Source organism: Peromyscus eremicus, unplaced genomic scaffold (assembly GCF_949786415.1).
Source record: "Peromyscus eremicus unplaced genomic scaffold, PerEre_H2_v1 PerEre#2#unplaced_1124, whole genome shotgun sequence".
Taxonomy (NCBI): Eukaryota; Metazoa; Chordata; class Mammalia; order Rodentia; family Cricetidae; genus Peromyscus; species Peromyscus eremicus.
In genome coordinates, this window is record NW_026735359.1 from 85627 (window position 1) to 106940 (window position 21314).

The 21314-nt window shown below is 44.2% G+C and overlaps 1 protein-coding gene across 1 annotated transcript; it reads left to right on the forward strand.

Annotated features, from left to right (window-relative positions):
- Positions 1 to 296: 296 nt before the first annotated feature.
- LOC131902000 (uncharacterized) lies at positions 297 to 17202 on the forward strand. Its single transcript, XM_059253037.1, has 3 exons — positions 297 to 348; positions 15568 to 15716; positions 16034 to 17202. Exons 1-3 carry the CDS (start codon positions 297 to 299, stop codon positions 17189 to 17191), a joined length of 1359 nt encoding a protein of 452 aa, XP_059109020.1. The 3' UTR covers positions 17192 to 17202.
- Positions 17203 to 21314: the final 4112 nt, after the last annotated feature.

Here is a 21314-nt window from a genome sequence, read left to right on the forward strand (position 1 = left end):
CACTCTGAGGACATGGCTGTGTTAAGCAAATCAGGCAGCATGCATACATGTCAGAGGTTATAAACAAAAACGTCAGGCTGTCCTCACTCAATGATATGATGCTCACTGGACATGGTAAGGGCCCTAGTTTCATCTCTGCCATCACAGTAAACAAACATCTGCTAGGGATATAGCTCTGCTAGCATCATGGAGAAGTCCCATATAAGACCACCATCATGTATGCAATAAGCAAGAATGCTTATTATCTCAAGAAAGTTTCCAGGATGCTGGGGCCTGCCATCCTATGTAAAGGCAAGATGGCAAAGAATGTGAGAGAGATGTATGCACTCCTTTTATTCACAGCTGAAGGTGAGTGTCCAAGGAAGTCAGCTCATCTTAGATATGATTGACTCATGCCAGTGGCAATCATGTTAGTAACTTTTAATTTGTCAGAGGCACTAGTAATTAATTGTCCTTTGTTTATGACTTCTCTTCAGAAACTGCCTGGCCAGTCTCAGGAAACTGAAATTGAGGTCTGATCTCTGAGAGAAGATTGATCAGCCTGTTAGAGCATCTTTTTGCTCCTCTGATTCCCCCCTTGAGTAATGCATGAACTCAAATCTTGGAGATGTTTCTAATTGGTAAAAAAAAAAACTTCATCATCAGAGTAGGAGACTATCATGGAGACTCATTGGACCAAGATGCAAGAGACTTTTGTGTGATTTAAAATCTTAGCATTAACATAGGGGCTTAAGCTAGAAGTATAGCTTATCAGGTATCTTCTAGTGGGATCAGAAAGCTAGATCCCATTGGTGTCTAAGTGAAGTTGCAGAGTTGGGAATAGCCATGCAGACATTGTTCTAAACAGAGACCATTTTCCCATTACCAGTGGCAAAATGAGCCTCCCTTTATTTGGTTGTGGTGATCTGCAAGCTTGTCATAGGTTTGGTCCAAGGGCTGACATTGGGACTTTAGCATCATCAGTTTAGTGGTACCCAGACAGGAATTATCATTGAGTTAAAGCATCAGTGATACAAGAGCCAACAGCAATTAACAGAAGCAGAAGAGCCAATAGCCTTTGATGGCTGACAGACTTCCTTATCAAGAAGGAACTTGGAAATGAGAATGAGCATCAGTAATTATTATTATTATTATTATTATTATCATTATTGACTTTTCAAGACAGAGTTTTTCTTTTTAGTTTTTGTGCCTGTATTGAATACTGCTCTGTATGTCAGGCTGTCCTTGAACTCACAGAAATCTGCCTGGCTCTGCCTCCTGAGTGCCAGGATTAAAGCTGACCATCAGTAATTACTTTATCTCAGGTTTCATATGACAAGAAATTACCTTTAGCTGTAACTTTCCAAGGGGAGAGGTGGAACAAGGGTGATGTATTGGCTTCTATAATTACTTCCTGCTGACATTGGCACATTATTGTCAGGGCCTTGGAAGGCTAGAATGTTAGTCAAAGGTAAGGAGGCAATTTAGAACCCTCTGGTTCATTGACCAGCTGAAGAAACAGCATTTGCATCAGTTGGATTAGTTTATATCAGCTTTCATGAAGTTCAGGGCTCATACTGATATGGAGCAGGTTGCCATTAACAATTGATGCCTGGACGTGTCTGTCAGCAAAGTACAAACCTGTGCAGACAGATATAAACTAGGAACAGAAAATAAAATTTATGACCTTATTTGGAACTTTTAGACCCATATAATGCAAGCCTTTATGTCATCAGATGTTTATATTTCTCAGACCCTTGTCAGTGCCACCCATCCTGTCAAATAATTCCTGAATAGGGGAGTGTGGATTAAGAAGAGACAGATAGAAAAAACAGAGACATACAAGAAAGACAAAGACATAGGATAGATTTGGAAGGACTATCACTGAATACTGTTGTATCCAGTTAACTCTGCCAGTGCTTATATACAGCTGAGCAATAGACAAGAGAACATCTGCAAAGCATACTACATTGTTACAGACTTCTTTATCTGAAGGTTCTTTGGGTTCAAGGAGCAGTTAAGCCACTTCCCTGCAACACAGATCTTAAAAGGTCTTATTAATAAAAAACCTAGAGCCAGATATTGGGGTAAAAACTGAAAGATTAGAGACATAGAGAGCAAGCTACTATATCTTAGCTCTATGAAATCCTCTGTCAAAAGAGAGAGTTAGCTGCCCTCTGCACCCTGCCTTATTACTTCCTCTCTTCAGAACCTCTCAACATAGTTACTGACTTTCAGTATACAGAAAAAGTAATCCTACATATTGAACTGCAGAATTTATCCCTGATGAGTCAGAATTAACTTTGTTATTTATTCATTTACAAGAAATAATCAGAAACAGGAAGTATCCCTTATACATAACTCACATCTAATACCATATGAGTCTGTCAGGTCCTTTAGCACAAGAAAACGTGGAGATTGATCAACTATTGATAGGAAATGTACAGAAGGCCTCAGAGTTTCATAAAAAAAATCATGTCAATAGTAAGGCTTTAAATAAGGATTTTTTAAATAACCTGGAAACAAGGTAACAAAATTAAATGGAAATGTCCTACTTGTTCATTTTACAATCAGAATTTACTAGCTGCAGGATGTAACCGAAAGGGTACTCAGAGGAATGAAATCTGCCAGCTGAATGTGTTTTATTTTGTAGAATTTGGAAAATTGAAACATGTGCTCCACACCACTGATACCTACTCAGCATTTCCATGGGCAACTGCTCTGAGTTTAAAAAATGCTGATTTTCCAATCTAGAAATTACTGGAAGTTATACCTGACAATGATCTTGCCTATGTCTCTGGTAAAATGAAACAGTTTATTGCTTACTACAATATAAAACATATTACAGGTATACCATACAATCCTACAGGAGAAGCAGTCATAGAAATAACAAATTGAACTCTAAAGGGTATGCTAAATAAACAAAAAGGAGCAACAAAACCACTCAAAATAGATTACATACTGCTTTATTAACTTTGTATTTTTTTAGTGCTAATGAGAAAGGAACAATAGCTGTGGAGATATATTGGACAATAGAAAAAAACTACAGAGTTAAATCAGCCTATATATTTTAAGGACGTGCTGACCTCAGAATGGAAACCAGGATATGTGTTACATTGGGAATGAGGTTTTGCTTTTGTTTCTACAAGAGAAGATAAGCTATAAATACCATCAAAATTGATAAAGGTTTGATTTGAGGAAGACAGACCTCTTAATTAGAAGAGGTGATAATTTCTCAACCAGCATGACCATCCAATTTAAGTTAACTTGGCCTATTGGTATTACATCACACATAAAATTCATGTCTTCCAAAATGTTGTATCTGCTCTTCTTTACAGACAGTTATCACAAATACTGTTTATGTAGGCCTAATTCAATTAAAAATTAAAGCTCGCTTTGGAGTTAGAGAATGACTCTCTCCTTCTTTAAAGATAAGCATGTTGTTAAAAAGAATATGGAAAATCTCTGTATCATGTCAGAAGTGTCAACTGATATGGGACAGAAGAAAGCCAAAATTAAGGGACGATTTTATTACCACAGTTCTCATAATATTTTGGTTCTGTTTTGATTCTTTAAACTTTCCTTAAAGTATGCATTTTATATATATATATATATATATATATATATATATATATATATATATATATATAACTGAACATAAATCCAGCTCTGAACCTGATAGAAAAGAAAGTAGGAAGTAGTCTTGAACACATTGGCATAGGAGATCATTTTGTAAATATAACACTGGTATCACAGTCACTGAGAGAAACAATCAATCAATGGGACCTCTTAAACCAGAGAAGCTTTTGTAGAGCAAAGGACACAGTCAACATGACAAAGCAACAACCTACAAAATGGGAAAAGATCTTCACCAACCCCACATCTGACAGAGGGCTGATATCCAGATTATATAAGGAACTCAAGTAATTAGACAACAAAATGCCCAACAGTCTAATTAAGAAATGGTCTATAGAGATAAACAGAGAATTCTCAACAGAGGAAACTCAAGTGGCTGAAGCACATTTATGGAATTGCTCACATCCCTAATCATCAGGGAAATGCAAATCAAAAGGACTGTGAGATACCACCTTACACCTGTCAGAATGGCTAAGATCAAAATCATTGAAGACCGCTTATGCTGGAGAGGATGTGGAGCAAGGGGAACTCTCCTCCACTGTTGGTGGGAATGCAAGCTTGTACTTTTCCACTTTGGAAATCAATATGATGATTTCTTGGAAAATTGAGAATCAACCTCTCCTAAAACACAGCTATACCACTCTTGGGCATACACCCAAGGAATGTTCAATCATACCACAAGGGCACATGCTCAGCTATGGTCATATCAGCATTGTTTTTAATAGCCAGAAACTGGAAACAACCTAGATGCCCTTCAACTGAAGAATGGATAAATAAAATGTGGTATATTGTGGTATATATACACAGTGGAGTACTACTAAGCAGAGAAAAACAATGACATCATGAGGTTTGCACGCAAATGGATGGATCTAGAAAAAAATCATCCTGATTGAGGTAACCCAGACTCAGAAAAACAAACATGGTATGTACTCACTCATAGGAGGATAATAGATGTAAAACGAAGGATGACTAGACTACTACTAACAACTCCAGGGAGGCTACCTAGAAAACAGGACCCTAAGAAAGCCACAGGGATCACCCAACAACAGAGAAATGGTTGAGGTCTACATGAGCAAACTGGCGGTGAGGGGGGGTAATGAAGGACAAGTGTCGGGGGGGAAAAGAGCTTAGGGGAGCAGGATGTCCCAGCAGGATCAGGACCATAGAGGGAGAACAAGGAAAAAGAGACCATAATAAATGATGACCTCATAGAAACAAAAAGAAGCAAAGTGGTAGAGAGGTCCCCAGAAAGCCTCAAAGATACCTCAACAATAGTCTACTGGCAATGGTCGAGAGAAGCCCAAATTGACCTGCTCTGGTGATAAGATGGCTAAACACCCTAACTGTCATGCTAGAACTCTCCTCCAATCATTGATGGAAGCAGATGCAGAGATCCTTGGCCAGGACCCAGGTGGAGCTCCAGGAGTCCAATCAGTGAGAGAGAAGAGGGATTGTATGAGCGAGAGATATTAAGACCATGATTGGAAAAAGCACAGGGACAAATAGACAAACTAATGGAAACATATGAGCTATGATCCAATAGCTCAGGAGCCCCAAACTGGATCAGACCCTCTGGATAAGTGAGACAGTTGATTAGCTTGAACTATTTAGGAGGCCCACAGGCACTGGGATTGGAACCTGTCCTTAGTGCATGAGCTGGTTTTTTTGGAACCTGGGGCCTATGCTGGGACACTTTGCTCAGCTGGGTGAAGGGAGGAGGGGACTGGACCTGCCTCGACTGAACCTACCAGGCAGAGCTGAATCCCCAGGGGAGTCCTTGCCTTGGAGGAGATGGGAATGGGGAGTTGACAGGGGGGAGGCCAAGGGGGACCCGGAAGAGGGAGGACAGGGGAATACATGAATGATATGTAAAATTAAATTAATTATAAAATTAAAGAAAATGAAGTGTTTCTCCCATCAAAGTGCTAAAAAAAAAAAATCTATTTTTGCAAGATTTGTGGACTCTGATGTCTGCCCCCAGCATGTAACAGGATCCTCTTAAATTCTGATTTTTTTCCCATGGAAAAACTTTTACAACTCCTATACATATTCTGTTAGAGTAGTTTATTTTAAAAAAAATTCCCCCATTTAAATTGGGGTGGTTCACTTCCACTCAAACAAACAAATGTTCCAAATAAGAATAGCAAGACAGAGAAGAAAATATTAATAGCTGGACTCAATACATACTACATGAGTTATAGTAAGTCAGCAAAATTGTTTATGTGCTTTTATTAAAATACAACAATGGGCACAGGTGGTATTTATTTGTTATTAGATTAGCCAGATAAGGATTAGAATTCTGAGATTGGAATAGGCAAACACAACTCTATATTTAGGATCAAACATGTTGATTTCTACCTTTCCTCTCCATCTTCTTTACTTTTAGCTTCTGAAAGTGACTAATCAATAAACAATAGCTAGCTGGTGACTCTTTCCAAATGACAAAGGACAGGAGCCATGCACAATATTTTATAATGGTCATGAAGAGAAGTGTTAATTTTTTTCAACCAAGTGAAGTGATTCTCTGCTCTAAAGCATAATTTTCAGCATTTTTGTAAGTTTAATATCTGATTCTTTTGTTCCCAGAAAGAGATGTTCTCCAGAAATAGATGTGCAACTTAGCTCATATAAATGCTAGCATGTAACCCCACACACAAAAAGAAACATGAAAAAAAAAAAGTCCCACTTATAAAGGAAGTGAATTTGTAAGTCGTGCCTTGTGACAGCCCACATCTCCATTATGTAACCCAACCCATCTTTCTCTAGGTAGAAGAAACTGGCATGCAGAGAGGCTAAACTGCCAAAGACATAACCAAGAATTTCCTGGGTGTGCCTGCTGTCCTGCCCTTGTTTTGCACTCTGTTCCTCAGACCTGCATTCTAAACCTGTACCTGTGGCTATTTCAGATCTTATTCTCCTTGGATAACCTTTCATGTAGCTCAAAAGGGCCTGTTTCATGTCCTAGGAGGAGAGGGACAAAAATCAAAGTGACTTTTCACATCTGGTAAGGTCTATTTACTTTCAAAGGAGGAAATTTGTCAAAGATCCATTTACAGAAACCTTGTTGAAGAGGCACAGAAGTTAACGTGATACCGACAAGTTTTCACAGGGATCTATGTACATCAGCCCTGGAGTTAATCTCCAACATAAGGTAACTAGTGGACACATTGCCAATCATTACTTATACCCCCTCATACCTGGAATTTATGGTGCTATATTGCTCTCAGCATTAAGGAGCCTCTTCTGACCTCCAAGGAAGGACATAGCATAAGATTGAAATTCATTGTCAAGGCAGTGAATTCAGACCCAGTTCCCCATATCTGAAAATTCCAATGGTCAGGAAATTCAAGGAAAAATACATTCATTGAAGTGAAGCTTGTATATAACACATTAGAAGAATTTAGCATGGTACTTGTTATGGCAAGACAATTTCTGGGGACACTTATTGACAGGGTCAAGTGGTTTGTGAGTCTTTGGGTGTCTCTGGGTCTTTGTAAAACTGTGACAGGGAAACACAGGTTGGGTTCAGGAGGAAGTAGGATCTCTTCTTCTGAGACAGATAAGGTGTTGTTGAGCATTTCATGAAACACACATCTCACTGACTTGTGAAAACCCCTCTGTCATATAGTGCTTTCTTAATATCTTTATTACACTGAGTTATCAGGCAGAGCAACTTAGAATGGGAAAAACTGATCATAGCCCACAATTCCAGGTAATAGTTCCATTTTGGGAAAATCAGGATAGGAACTCAGCTAATCATAGTGCTGTGAGATGGTCTGTATGTCAAATGTGTTCCTGATTGGTCAATAAATAAATCACTGATTGGCCAGTGGCCAGGCAGGAAGTATAGGTGAGACAAGAAGGAGAATAAAGCTGGGAAGTGGAAGGCTGAGTCAGAGAGACACGGCCAGCCGCCACGATGACAAACAGCATGTGAAGATGCCGGTAAGCCACGAGCTATGTGGCAGGGTATAGATTAATGGAAATGGATTAATTTAAACTGTAAGAACAGTTAGCAAGAAGCCTGCCACGGCTATACAGTTTGTAAGCAATATACGTCTCTGTGTTTACTTGGTCGGGTCTGAGCGGCTGTGGGACTGGCAGGTGAGAGAGATGTGTCCTGACTGTGGACCAGGCAGGAAAACTCAAGCTACATCATATCACATCCACAGCCAAGAGCAGAGATAAACAAATGTACCCATGCTGCCTGTTTGCTTATGCTTATGCTCTAGCTTCTTCATACCTACACAGTGTAGTGTGCAGACAATGAAATATTCTGCCCATTTTAGGGAGTCTTATCTCAATTAACAATTAATAAAATCCCACAGAGACAAGTTCAAAGAAAAATCTGATTTATATAATTCCTCATTGAGGATCCCTCTTTCCAGGTGACTAGTTTGATTCAGTTTGATAATAAAAACCAAGAATCACACTGCCCCACCATCACTGCCAGGATTTGAGATTTCTGCCTGCATTCAGAGCTGTGGTCCTCAGCCTGTGTGGGTCACCACCCCATTTGGGGTTGCATATCAGATATACTGCACATCATATATTTGATTTACAATTCATAACAGTAGCAAAATTAGGGCTGGAGAGATGGCTCAGAGGTTAAAAGCACTGCTTGCTCTTCCAAAGATCCTGAGTTCAATTCCCAGCAACCACACGGTGGCTCACAACCATCTGTAATAAGATCTGGTGTCCTCTTCTGGCCTGCAGGGATATGTGTATACAGAATACTGTATACATAATAAATAAATAAAACTTTAAAAAAAACAGTAGCAAAATTAAAGTTAAGAAACAACGAAACAGTTATATTTAGGGCTCACCACAACACGAGGAACTACTGTTCATGCTATTTAACCATTTAAAGGGTCAGAGAATTGGAAAAAAAATAACCATTGATCTAGAGTGTCCAGTGGGACATGAGTGTCTGTGTTGCTAACTATGAAGGAGCTTGCAAAGGACTTTCCTGAATATCTTTGCTGTAAGGGAAACTCATGTTCTGTGTGGAAGACATTAGCTATCTGACCATCTTTACTACCCAGTAACAGCAGACCACTTTGAGCTACTGAACAGAGAGTACAACACCCACTACACACATGCTGATGACACAGATTTTAGTCACACTAGGCTCCATGACCATAGCACGCTCCTATGGGTACTTGTTCCTAGGCTGTATCAGCCTCTTCCTCTAGCATAACTCTGCCTAGCTGTTTCCTGTAGACTCTTTACCACGAAGTTGTTTAACAAGTGTCCTTCTCAGTCAGCATTAAGTCTATAATGTCTTGTGACTAAGGACATAAGGAGATATAGGTACTTTTTTTTTATTTTACATCTTTTTTTTGTATTGTTTTGTTTTTTTTTCATTTTTCATTATTTAGAAATTTTCTCCTCACCCCACATACTGTCCACAGAGCCCCCTTCCTCCCTCTAACCACCCCCATCCCTCTCTGCCAAGCCACTGCACATCCCCACATCCCCCAAATCGTGGTCTCCCATGCGCAGTCAGCAGAGTCCAGAACACTGAGCCTAGGCAGGTCCAACCCCCTCCACACTAAACCAAGGCTGTTCAAGGTGTCAAACCACAGGCACTGGGTTCCAGAAGCCTGCCATTGACCATGGATAGATCCCTATCCCCTGTCTGGGTGCCTCCCAAACAGTTTGAGCCAAACAACCATCTTCTGTTTCCAGAGGACCTAGTCCAGTCTCATGGGGCCTCCACAGCCACCAGTCCACAGTTCATGGGTTTCCACTAGTGTGGCCAGTCACCTCAGTTGCAGGTACTTATGATGAATTTTAGCATATATAAATTTCTATGATATTATTACCTTGTGTACATAAAATTTCAGTAGAAGATAAACATTCAGTTCTACACAGGGAAAGAACTGAAGGATGTTCAATCAATCAGGGAGAGAGCTCTGGGTTTGGATGAAGGGGATGCTGAAGGGCTTCCCTTGTATCCCAGCAGAGGCTCCTGCAAAGGACAACTTGTCATCTAGTGTAAGGAAAGTTCTTAGCAATCTCAGTTCCTGTGACATCTGCAGCTCTTCCCTAGACATTCTAATGTATCCTGGAGAGCCCTGGCATCCTCTGTGATGTCACCATGTTGTGGCAACCCCCACTGTCCTTGGGAAGTTTATTCAGTGCCTTCACCATTTACTGATGAACATGATGGCATACTAAAGAGTCTAATTCAGAAAGAGAATGGAGAGGTTAGAGAAACCAGACAGTGACTGAAGAAAGCTGACCTTCAGCCTCAATGTAAAACGTCAAGAAAGAAATGGTCAAGAGAATCATGTAATGAGTTCTGTGCAAGAAAAGGGAATCTTCCTGGAGGAAGTGGGCTTGTGCTGGATCTTCCAGTAATGGGGAACAGAAAGCTGGAGTCTCTGGGAACCAACAGAACTTCCTTGCTTGTCATGCCTCTTGAAATTCAAGGATTCCGAGATATTAATTGTTCTGGCTCAGAAGTCAGTAACTGGTAAGACCAATCCTTTATGCTGGGAACTCTTGGCTTTCATTCCTTTTGGTAGATAGGCATTGATGTGTGAACATGAGACCAACATTAAAGCGGGAGGGATTAATGAGATGTGCCCATTTCAAGGCAGGACATCACTCTACTTCAACCACACTGGCTAACTTTAGTTACTTCTCAGCTGCTCTGTGTTCCTCAGTTGTCAGTGAGGAGACTTGTTGAGTCTGGTGACCATGTTCTGCCCTTATATGTCTTCTCCATCAATAGTAACATGGTTACAGTGGCCTATCAAGATATTTGGGGAACCTCTAAATGCCTGGGTTGATTATGAACTATGGCAAGTTTTTCCTGACTTGTAAACCCACAGGCTTGTGGACTCTGCAGCCAAGTTGAATTCTGAGTCTGCAGCTGTGAATGAGCCTGAAAAGGCTATCTCTTTGTTTGCTTGGAGCATGTGCTATGAGGGCAGAGAAAACCAGATAGCTGGGACAACCACTTCCCTTCAAATAGAGGAGACAGCCGAGTTCCCCAGAGGGGGCATCTGAAGCACAGGACAAAATAATTTGTGGTGTCACCGAGTCACTGGTAAACAAGCTTTCTCAAACTTTTGATTAAGACTCAGGGTGGTCTGTCCATTATCTTTGCCTTGTGATACTGCAAGTTCATTTATGTTCATCTACCCACAAGGAGCACCAGAGAGCCACCATCCCAATAAACCTTCCTCACCAAGATGCAGGTGAAGCAGAAGGTGCAGACTGACCAGTCAGCTACAGGAAATGACCATTGAAAGAAAGTAGCAGTGAGATCGCCTGATCTTTATCACAGAAGAGAGAGTGAAGAATAGGTGTTCATTCTTTCAAACCTTGTGGTTTCAATCTCAGGTTCACTCTGTCATCATTACTTCATTTTATATAAGGTCTGTGTTTCTGATGGGCTGCATCTTCAGGGTATGCCTTCAGGGTAGGCCAAAATCATGTCTCTGACCTCTTCCCAAAGGCAGAACCTCAAATGTACACAGGAATGACATGAGGACAAAGACTATTCTGCTTCCTCTAAAAAGAAACAAAAACAGAGCCTGTGGCATGAGTCATAGTACTCATGGACTGAGGCAGTAGTATTAATTCCCATCATGACTTTGAAGAGATTCTATCAAGTGCTGTCTAGTGTGAGATGTTAGTTGCTGTGAGTTTGAGTTAATTTTTTTGTTACTTACTTTAAAAGGCCTTGTATGTTTGATTCTCCAAGCAGCAGTTGGAGAGGCCTGGTCACACATCTAAATATGTCCATACAGGGACTCAGACTGATCCCTGCTCCTTTTGTTCCCCTCTGAGAGGACACACCTGCATTCATTTGTTCACCATCCAATTGATAGAGTTCTCCCACTGTCACTCAGTCTCTCTTTCTCTGCAACTAGAATTAAATATGACTGTGAGCTTTTATGTGTATGCTGGAAATCAAATTCTTGCCTAGGTCCTCTTTACTAGCTAGCCTCTCTGGAGCTGAGTTGCAATCTGGTTATCCTTTGCTTTACATCTAGTATCCACCTATGAGTGAGGACATACTGTAGATTAACCAACCATCTTATTAAATAAGAAACACAGAGCCAATACAGAGATGAAGCCAAGAGGTCAGAGCAATAGCTAAGAACTAAAAACCTTACCCTTCACTGTTGCTGTTGTTGTACCTCTCTGAAAAAGAGACCTACTTCCTGTGTCTGTCTTTTTTATAGAGCTTCTGTTCTGCCTTCTCATTGGTTGTAAACCCAACCACATGACCACCTAGTCACTGCCTGTCTATGCAGACCTCCAGGTCCTCTATGGTTGGTATTGAGATTAAAGGGGTGTGTCTCCAATGCTGGCTGTAATTTTGAACACACACAGATCTTCCTAGCTCTGCCTACCAAGTGCTGGGATTAAAGGCATGTACCACCACCACCCAGCTCTTGCTATGGCTTGCTAATACCTCTGACCCCCAGGCAACTTTATTAACATACAAATCACATTTCAGCACAAATAAAATATCATTATAACATACCATGTTTGTCTTTCTGAGTCTGGGTTACCTCACTCAGGATAATATTTTCTAGTTCCATCCATTTGCCTGTAAACTTCATGATATTATTTTCTTTCTCTGATGAATAGTACTCCATTATGTGTATGTACCACATTTTCTTCATCCATTCTTCAGTTGAAGGGCATCTAGGCTGTTTCCAGGTTCTGGCTATTACAAATAATGCTGCTCTGTTCAAACATGTGTCCTTGTGGTATGATTGAGCATTCCTTGGGTATATGCCCAAGAGTTGTATAGCTGGGTCTTTAGGGAGATTGATTTCCAATTTTCTGAGAAAGCACCATACTGATTTCCAAAGCGGCTCTACAAGTTTGCACTCCCACCAACAGTATAGGAATGTTCCCCTTGTTCCACATCCTCTCCAACATAATCTGTCTTCAGTGTTTTTGATCTTAGCCATATTTATTTTTGAAAATGATTCTATGGGACCAGTGGCAGACACTTGAAATGACTCTAAGAGGTATTGTATAGTTCTAATTTTCCAGTGCTCATTTCTTTTCTTTTTTTTTAAATTATTAATTTGTTTATTATGTATACAGTGTTCTATCTACATGGCCAGAAGAGGGCACCAGATCTCATTACAGATGGTTGTGAACCACAATGTGGTTGCTGGGAACTGAACTCAGAACCTCTGGAAGAACAGCCAGTGCTCTTAACCTCTGAGCCACCTCTCCATCCCCACTCCCTTTCTTGTATGTAATTCAGTTTTCTTCTTTTTGTGTGTGTATGTGTGAGTGTGTGTGTATGTGTGTGTATGTGTTTGTGTGCATGTGTTTGTGTAGACTCTGGCATAGGCTTTAAAATTCGCAGTGATCTTCCTGCCTCTGAGTCCAGTTTGCTGGCATTATAAGAATGCACTGCCACTTCCAGCTCGAAAAATAATTTTTATGATCTAAGTCTTCTTTTCTTATGGTGGACAGGGAGGCAAGGAGATGGTGTCAGGACCCCTGATACTGGCATTGCAGATATTAGTGACCATCTAAATGTACTGGGAATGGAAGCTGGATGCTCTGAAAGAATCTTCAGTGCTCTTAACTGGTGATTCATTTTCCTACCTATGTTTTCTATTCTTGATTATGTTTCCTGTCCAAGGTAACCCAGTTAGGGTTAGATACCAGATGCTGATGAAAGTATGTAATTCTCCAGAGAGAATTAACCTCAGGCAAAGATGAGATCCCTAATTGTTTATCCAGTACAACATGGTCAGCCCATTCTCTCTCTCTCTCTCTCTCTCATATATATATATATATATATATATATATATATATATATATATATCCAACAAAAATGGATGCAGCAGGTTGTATTAATATATTTCAGCCTACTAATTCACCTAACTTAATAAGTGAGAAGTTGGAAAGGATTTGGGAAGTGATAGAATGAAGAGATAAAAGGGGAAAGTGATGTAATTGCTCTTGTGTATCAATTTACGGAAAGAAATTTTAAATTAAAAAGGGGCTAGATTGACCACTCACCAATTGAGAGAACTGAGTGTTTTTATAGAGGACCTAGGTTCCAGTCCCAGAACCCACTTGGTAGCTAACCATTTGTTATAATTTTAGTCCCAGGTAAATTCTTCCTTCTTCTGGTCTTGTTAGACACTACACACAGACACATGCGGGCAAAACATTGTAAACATAATTTTTTTAAAAGATAGAAACAGGAAAGAATAAAATTTTTTACAGTGATCTCATAGCCCTTAGCCATAAAATAAGCCAGGGCTCATTCAAATGAACTCCTGCTGGTGTAGCATGGAAGCAGCTGTGACCCCCTGCTATGTCAGCCTGCTCAGAGGAAAAAACAGTTTTGATCTAAGGTTGATAGAGATCATTATAATCGTCTATCTAGGAGCAAAGAAAAACAGTGCTCTTAGGTGACTTTTCCTTGAAGATATCTGTATTTGTATTCTCTATCTTTTGTATCTGTGAGAATTGTGGCAATGGTACAGTTATCTTTTACATCAAACATCAAGATTGACAGGTCACATAGGCCCCAAAGCAATCTACATTTTACTGGGTCATTTCCTTCATTTTTATCTAAGACCTTGTGGTACAAGATGAACATGCCAGAGACACTTCTTTCCATCATTTATATATGTTCCTGCACAACTTTGAGGTAGGAATATCCATAAATGTCTCTGCTTTTATATTGTGATCATGATCAGAAGTGGATTTGTTAACTTAGCAAGCTTAAGAATATGCAGAGTGCTACAGGAATGTGTCCAGACTTCATAATCAAAATCCACATGCTTCCTTTGTTAAGGAAAAACATTGTTTTGGAAATAACTCCCATGCTCTCCTTGCCTCCTGAAGTTAAGAAATCTTTCTCATTTTATCTGTCTTGTCTGGAGTGATCGCTATTCTTAATAGTCAAGCTGACTACCTCTGAAAGACCCCGCTTATAGCAGGCTTTTACTTAGCATAAGAAACGCCATTCTGCGAGGCAAGTACCAGAAAAACAGGGTGTCCTTGGCCTAACTGCAAAATGTTCGTTTAGATAAACCACTTGGCATAAACTGTAATCAGCCAGCTGCAAAAGCCTGGGACCAAGGAAACACCCACCCTGATCACCCGCCCTGGGAGAAAAAATGTGGAGTCAAAATAAGATATCTATGGTTGGCCACTTGGCCTTGGGGAATAAACAGTTGGGCTGGGAAAGCACCCCCAAGGCCAAGTCAGCCACACACATCAAATTTCCGAGAATTAAAAATATGTCCCCAAGTTTACCCTGGCCTTCTTTGAATCAACCAATGGGAACCCTGTAACTATGCTTCTCGCTTCTGTAACCATGCCTCTGCCCCTGGGATCCTATAAAAAGTCCCCTTTACCCAAGGAGGGCGCGCAAGTCCTCCGAGAGACTTTGTCGCCCCGGGTACCTGTGTATCTGAATAAACCCTCTTGCTGTTTGCATCTGATCCGTGGTTTCGGTGTGTTCCTTGGACTTGGGGTCTCTCCTGAGGGAAGATCTCCTCCGGGGGTCTTTCATTGGAGGTTCCACCGAGATTAGAGACCCCTCCCTGGGACCACCGACCCACCATTAGGAGGTAAGCCGGCCGGCCTTGGTATATGTCATCCCTGTCTTGTCTGACTGTTGCTTGTTTGTCTGCACGCATCTGGTAATCTGTCTGTGGCGGTGGGGCTGAAGGAGCTGATGAGCTCGGACTTCGCCCACCAGCACCCTGGAAGACGTTCCACGGGTGTCTGAAGTCCCCTCAGGGGCACGGTTTTTCGGGGCCACTCACGTATCCGAGGGATACATGGTGTTGGTAGGAGATGAGGGGTCCGGACCCTCGCACTCTCCTTCTGAGTTTTTGCTTTCGGTTTGGGACCGAAGCCGTGCAGCGCGTGTTAGTCTTATTTGTGTTTGTCTGTCGTTTTTCGTTTTCTGTTTAACCGTTCTCTTCCTAGAAACAGCCATGGGACAGACTGTCACCACCCCCTTGAGCCTCATGCTTGACCACTGGTCGGACGTGAAGGCACGAGCCAACAACGAAGGAGTTGTAGTTAAAAAGAATGAATGGATCACCCTTTGCAAGGCCGAGTGGGTCATGATGAATGTAGGATGGCCTCGCGAGGGAACCTTTAACCTCAGTCTTATTTCACAGGTGGAGGGGAAAGTTTTCGCTCCGAGTCCCCATGGCCACCCGGACCAGGTCCCTTACATTGCCATATGGAAACTCCTGGCGACCGAAACCCCCCCGGGTTAGGCTGTTCCTCTCCCCTCCAGCACCCCAGGCCTGTCCCCTGATGGCACCAAAGCCCCCTCTCGCCCCTCCTGCCTCCTCCCTTTACCCTGTTCTCCCACGAAAGGATCCCCCTAAGACCCCTGTCCTTCCCCCTGACCCCAATACACCTCTTATTGACCTCCTGACAGAGGACCCACCGCCATACCTGGGGAATCGGGGACCAGGGGAACAGGTGGCCCCCGCAGCGGCACCAGAACCGCCGGCGGCCCCCCGAACATCCTCTACAGGGACAGCGGGAGGATGAGGCTCCGGCTCCCTCCCCAATTGCGGATGAGGCTCTGGCTCCCTCCCCAATTGCTGGTTGCCTCCGAGGAAGGCGCAACGAACCAGCCAAAGAATCCAGAGCCTTCCCCCTCCGAGAGGGCCCCAATCACCAGCTCCAATACTGGCCATTTTCAGCCTCTGATCTTTACAACTGGAAGCAGCATAATCCTCCTTTCTCTAAGGACCCTGTTGCCTTGACTAACCTGATTGAGTCCATTTTAGTGACCCACCAGCCTACGTGGGAGGATTGTCAGCAGTTATTGCAGACCTTCCTGACGGTGGAGGAGAAGCAGCGAGTCTTCTTGGAAGCTCGGAAGCAGGTTCCTGGAGACGATGGAAGACCCACCCAATTGCCTAATATCATTGATGCAGCCTTTCCCCTCACCCGCCCGAACTGGGACTTCACAACCCCAGAAGGTAGGGAGCACCTACATCTCTATCGCCAGTTGCTCTTAGTGGGTCTCCGGGGGGCTACTAGACACCCTACCAATTTGGCTCAGGTTAGAAATGTGATTCAGGGAAAGGATGAGACACCGGCAGCATTCTTAGAAAGACTCAGAGAAGCCTATAGGATGTATACCCCGTATGATCCAGAAGATCCAGGACAGGCACCAGGCGTCATCTTGTCTTTCATCTATCAGTCAAGTCCAGATATAAGGGCCAAATTACAGAGACTAGAGGAATTGCATTTGTTCAGTTTGTCAGATTTATTGAAAGAAGCAGAGAAAGTGTTTAATAAAAGAGAAACTCCCGAAGAGCGGGAGGAGAGGATGTGGCAGAAACAGGAAGAAAGGGATAGGAAACGTCATAGAGAAATAAGTAAAGTCCTGGCCGCTGTAATATCTCAGGGACAGGGCAGAGAGGGAGTTAGGATGGGAGATCAAAGAAGGATACCGCTTGACAAAGACCAGTGTGCTTACTGCAAAGAGAAGGGACATTGGGCTCGTGAATGCCCAAGGAAACCTCAAGGGTCTCGGAGAATTAAGCCAAGGGCCACGGACCTCCTCAATCTGGAGAATTAGGGAAGTCAAGGCCAGGAGCCGACCCCCCCCCCCGAGCCTAGGATAACTCTCAAGATCGGGGGGCAGCCAGTAACCTTCTTAGTGGACACCGGGGCTCAACATTCAGTCCTGACTCATACCGGAGGCTCTCTCAGTGACCGCACAGCTTTGGTCCAGGGGGCCACGGGTAGCAGAAGGTATCAATGGACCACCGAGAGAAAGGTTCAGCTGGCATCCGGACAGGTAACCCACTCTTTTCTGCATATACCTGATTGCCCTCACCCATTATTGGGCCGAGACCTGTTGACTAAGCTCAAGGCTCAGATCTATTTTGATGACAAGGGGTCGACCGTTACGGGACCCAAAGGGACCCCCCTACAAGTCCTAGCCCTAAAATTAGAAGAAGAATACCGCCTGTTTGAATCCGAGGCCTCTAAGGGGCCACCGCAAGAGATGCAGGACTGGTTGAGAGAATTTCCCTTGGCATGGGCCGAGACTGGCGGCTTGGGGCTGGCTCACAACCAACTCCCACTTGTTATTCAGTTAAAAGCCTCCGCCACTCCCATTTCAATCAAACAGTATCCCATGTCCCTGGAAGCCCATGAGGGCATTAAACCACACATCCGGAGGCTCTTGGACCAGGGGGTACTTGTGCCCCGTCGATCCCCTTGAAATACCCCCCTCCTGCCTGTAAAAAAGCCTGGGACAGGGGATTATAGACTGTTTCAAGACTTGAGGGAGGTTAATAAACGAGTTGAAGATATACACCCCATGGTGCCAAACCCTTACAACCTCCTCAGCACTCTTCCACCAACCCACATTTGGTATACGATACTGGACTTAAAGGATGCCTTCTTCTGTCTGAGATTGCATCCCCAGAGCCAGCTGCTGTTTGCTTTTGAATGGAGGGACCCAGAGATGGGACTCTCAGGACAGTTGACCTGGACTCGGCTCCCCCAGGGGTTTAAGAACAGCCCGACCCTCTTTGATGAAGCCCTACACTCAGACCTGGCCGAGTTCCGGGTCGAACACCCAGCCTTAATCTTGCTTCAATATGTGGATGACCTCCTCCTAGCAGCCAGAACCCAGGCTGAATGTTTAAGAGGCACTCGGGCCCTTTTGGCTAAACTGGGACAGAAGGGCTATCGGGCTTCGGCAAAGAAGGGCCAGATTTGCCAAAGCAGAGTCATTTACCTGGGTTACACCCTGGAGGGAGGACAGAGATGGCTCACGGAGGCGAGGAAGGAGGCCATAATCTCCATACCCCCTCCAAGGAACCCCCGCCAGGTGCGGGAGTTCCTAGGTACAGCCGGCTACTGCCGCCTCTGGATCCCGGGTTTTACTGAGATGGCTGCCCCTCTGTATCCTCTCACCAAGCCCGGGGTCCTGTTCCACTGGGGAGAGGAACAACAACAGGCCTTTCAACGAATTAAGAGAACTTTACTCGAGTCACCAGCCCTTGGTCTACCAGATCTGACTAAGCCCTTTGAACTGTTCGTGGATGAGAACTCAGGCTTTGCAAAAGGAGTGCTGGTACAGAGGCTGGAGCCATGGAAGAGACCTGTAGCCTATCTATCCAAGAAATTAGACCCGGTAGCTGCAGGTTGGCCCCCTTGTCTGCGCATGGTGGCCTCCATTGCTGTCTTGCTCAAGGACACAGGGAAACTGACTTGGGGACAACCATTAACTGTGTTATCCTCCCATGCAGTAGAAGCTCTGGTCCGGTAGCCCCCAGATAAATGGCTCTCGTATTCCAGGATGACCCACTACCAGGCTCTATTGTTAGACACAGACCGAGTGATATTCGGACCAGTTGTCTCCCTCAACCCCGCAACCCTGATGCCCTTGCCAGACCCATCCGAGGAGCACAACTGCCTCCAGATTCTGGCGGAGGCCCATGGCACCCGCTCCGATCTAACAGATCAACCTCTGTCGAACCCAGATTTCATCTGGTTCACGGATGGGAGCAGCTTCCTCCAAGAAGGAGAAAGGAGGGCCGGGGCAGCCGTCACCACCGAATCAGAGGTAATTTGGGCCTCGCCGCTGCCACCCGGTACATCGGCCCAAAAGGCAGAACTGGTTGCGCTAACCCAGGCCCTCCGGATGGCGGAAGGTAAGAGACTCACAGTCTATACCGATAGCAGATATGCCTTTGCCACCGCCCATGTTCATGGAGAAATCTACAGAAGGAGAGGCCTCCTGACCTCGGAGGGCAAGGAAATTAAAAACAAAAAAGAAATTTTAGATCTCTTAAGGGCATTGTTCCTCCCACACCAGCTCAGCATTATACATTGTCCCGGGCACCAAAAGGGTGACTCTGTCGTAGCTTGGGGAAATCGGCTGGCCGATCTGACGGCCCGGACAGTAGCCTTACAAGCCCCCAGGGGCGACCAGCTGTTGGTCTTGCAGGACCAACAGCCAAGCAGGGACCCCATGCCCTATAGCCCGGAGGACCAGGAACTAGCAAAGAAAATGGGGGCGGAATGGAGCCCTGAACGACAAGCTTATATCATGGATGGCAAATAAGTTATGCCAACATCCCACACCAAATACTTGCTCAAGTTCCCTCATGCGCTAACCCATTTAAGCAAAAACAAGATGAAAGCCCTTCTGGCTGATGAGGCTTCGGACACTGTATTATTGAATCAAGAACAGGTCCTCCAACAGGTGACTTCCACTGCCATGCTTGTGCTCAAGTTAATCCAGGAAAAGCCCGTCTGCGTGGAGGGAGCCGTCTGCGAGGCCACCGCCCTGGAGTCCATTGGGAAATTGACTTCACTGAGGTAAAACCCGGACTGTATGGATACAGATACCTTCTGGTTTTTTTAGACACCTTTTCAGGATGGACAGAGGCCTTCCCTACCAAGAAGGAGACCGCTAACATGGTAACCAAGAAACTCCTGGATGACATCTTTCCCAGGTATGGAATGCCCCAGGTATTGGGGTCAGACAATGGGCCCGCCTTCGTCTCCCAGGTAAGTCAGAAGGTGGCCAGGCTATTGGGGATCGATTGGAAACTCCATTGTGCATACCGCCCCCAGAGCTCAGGACAGGTAGAACGCGTGAATAGAACCACTAAGGAGACTTTAACCAAATTAACGCTTGCAACTGGCACTAGAGATTGGGTGCTCCTACTCCCACTAGCCCTTTACCGAGCCCGGAATACTCCTGGGCCCCACGGCCTCACCCCGTTTGAGATTCTGTATGGGGCTCCCCCACTAATTATAAATTTCCTTCACCCTGATATTTCCTCTTTTGCCACTAGCCCTACCCTGGAGGCGCACCTCCAAGCCCTCCAACTGGTACAGAAGGTGGTGTGGAAACCCCTGGCCGATGCCTACCGGGAACAACTGACCCGCCCGGTGGAGCCTCACCCATTCAAGATTGGGGACTCTGTCTGGGTTCGACGCCATCAATCCAGGAACCTAGAGCCGAGATGGAAAGGACCGTACACCGTCTTGTTAACAACTCCCACTGCACTCAAGGTTGACGGGATAGCGGCTTGGGTCCATGCGTCGCATGTAAAGGCTGCCAAAGAACTCGACAAAGCTGAGAACACCGAGACGTCTACATGGAGGGTTCAACGCTCTCCAAACCCACTAAAGATAAGACTCACCCGTGGGCCCCCTTAATCCCCTTGATAGCCCTCCTGACAATAGGAGGGGCATCACCAGAGAGCCCCCACATGGTTAAGAAACTTACCTGGCAGATTATTTCCCAAACTGGGGACGTAGTTTGGTCCACGACTGCCAACCATGTTCCTAACATTTGGTGGCCATCCCTTACCCCTGATTTTTGCGAGCTTGCAGCTGGACTTGACACCTGGGATATACCTGAAGCTGAACATACTCTTGTTGGCCCAGCCCCTAAACCCCCTTTTGGAGTCCCTCACACTCGAGGACCCAGATGTGCCACCCCTGCTGCTCGCTGTTTACTGTCCTTGTATGATTTTTATGTTTGCCCTAAAGACGGCAGAAGTCGTGCCCTCGCGGCAAGATGTGGGGGATATGAAGAATTTTTTTGCAAAGCCTGGTCCTGTGAGACTACTGGGGCAGCTTACTGGAGGCCTTCCTCCTCATGGGACCTTATAACGGTTTCCCGGGGCTATATAAAAAGGGATCAATGTTATCCCACTGAAAGGGAA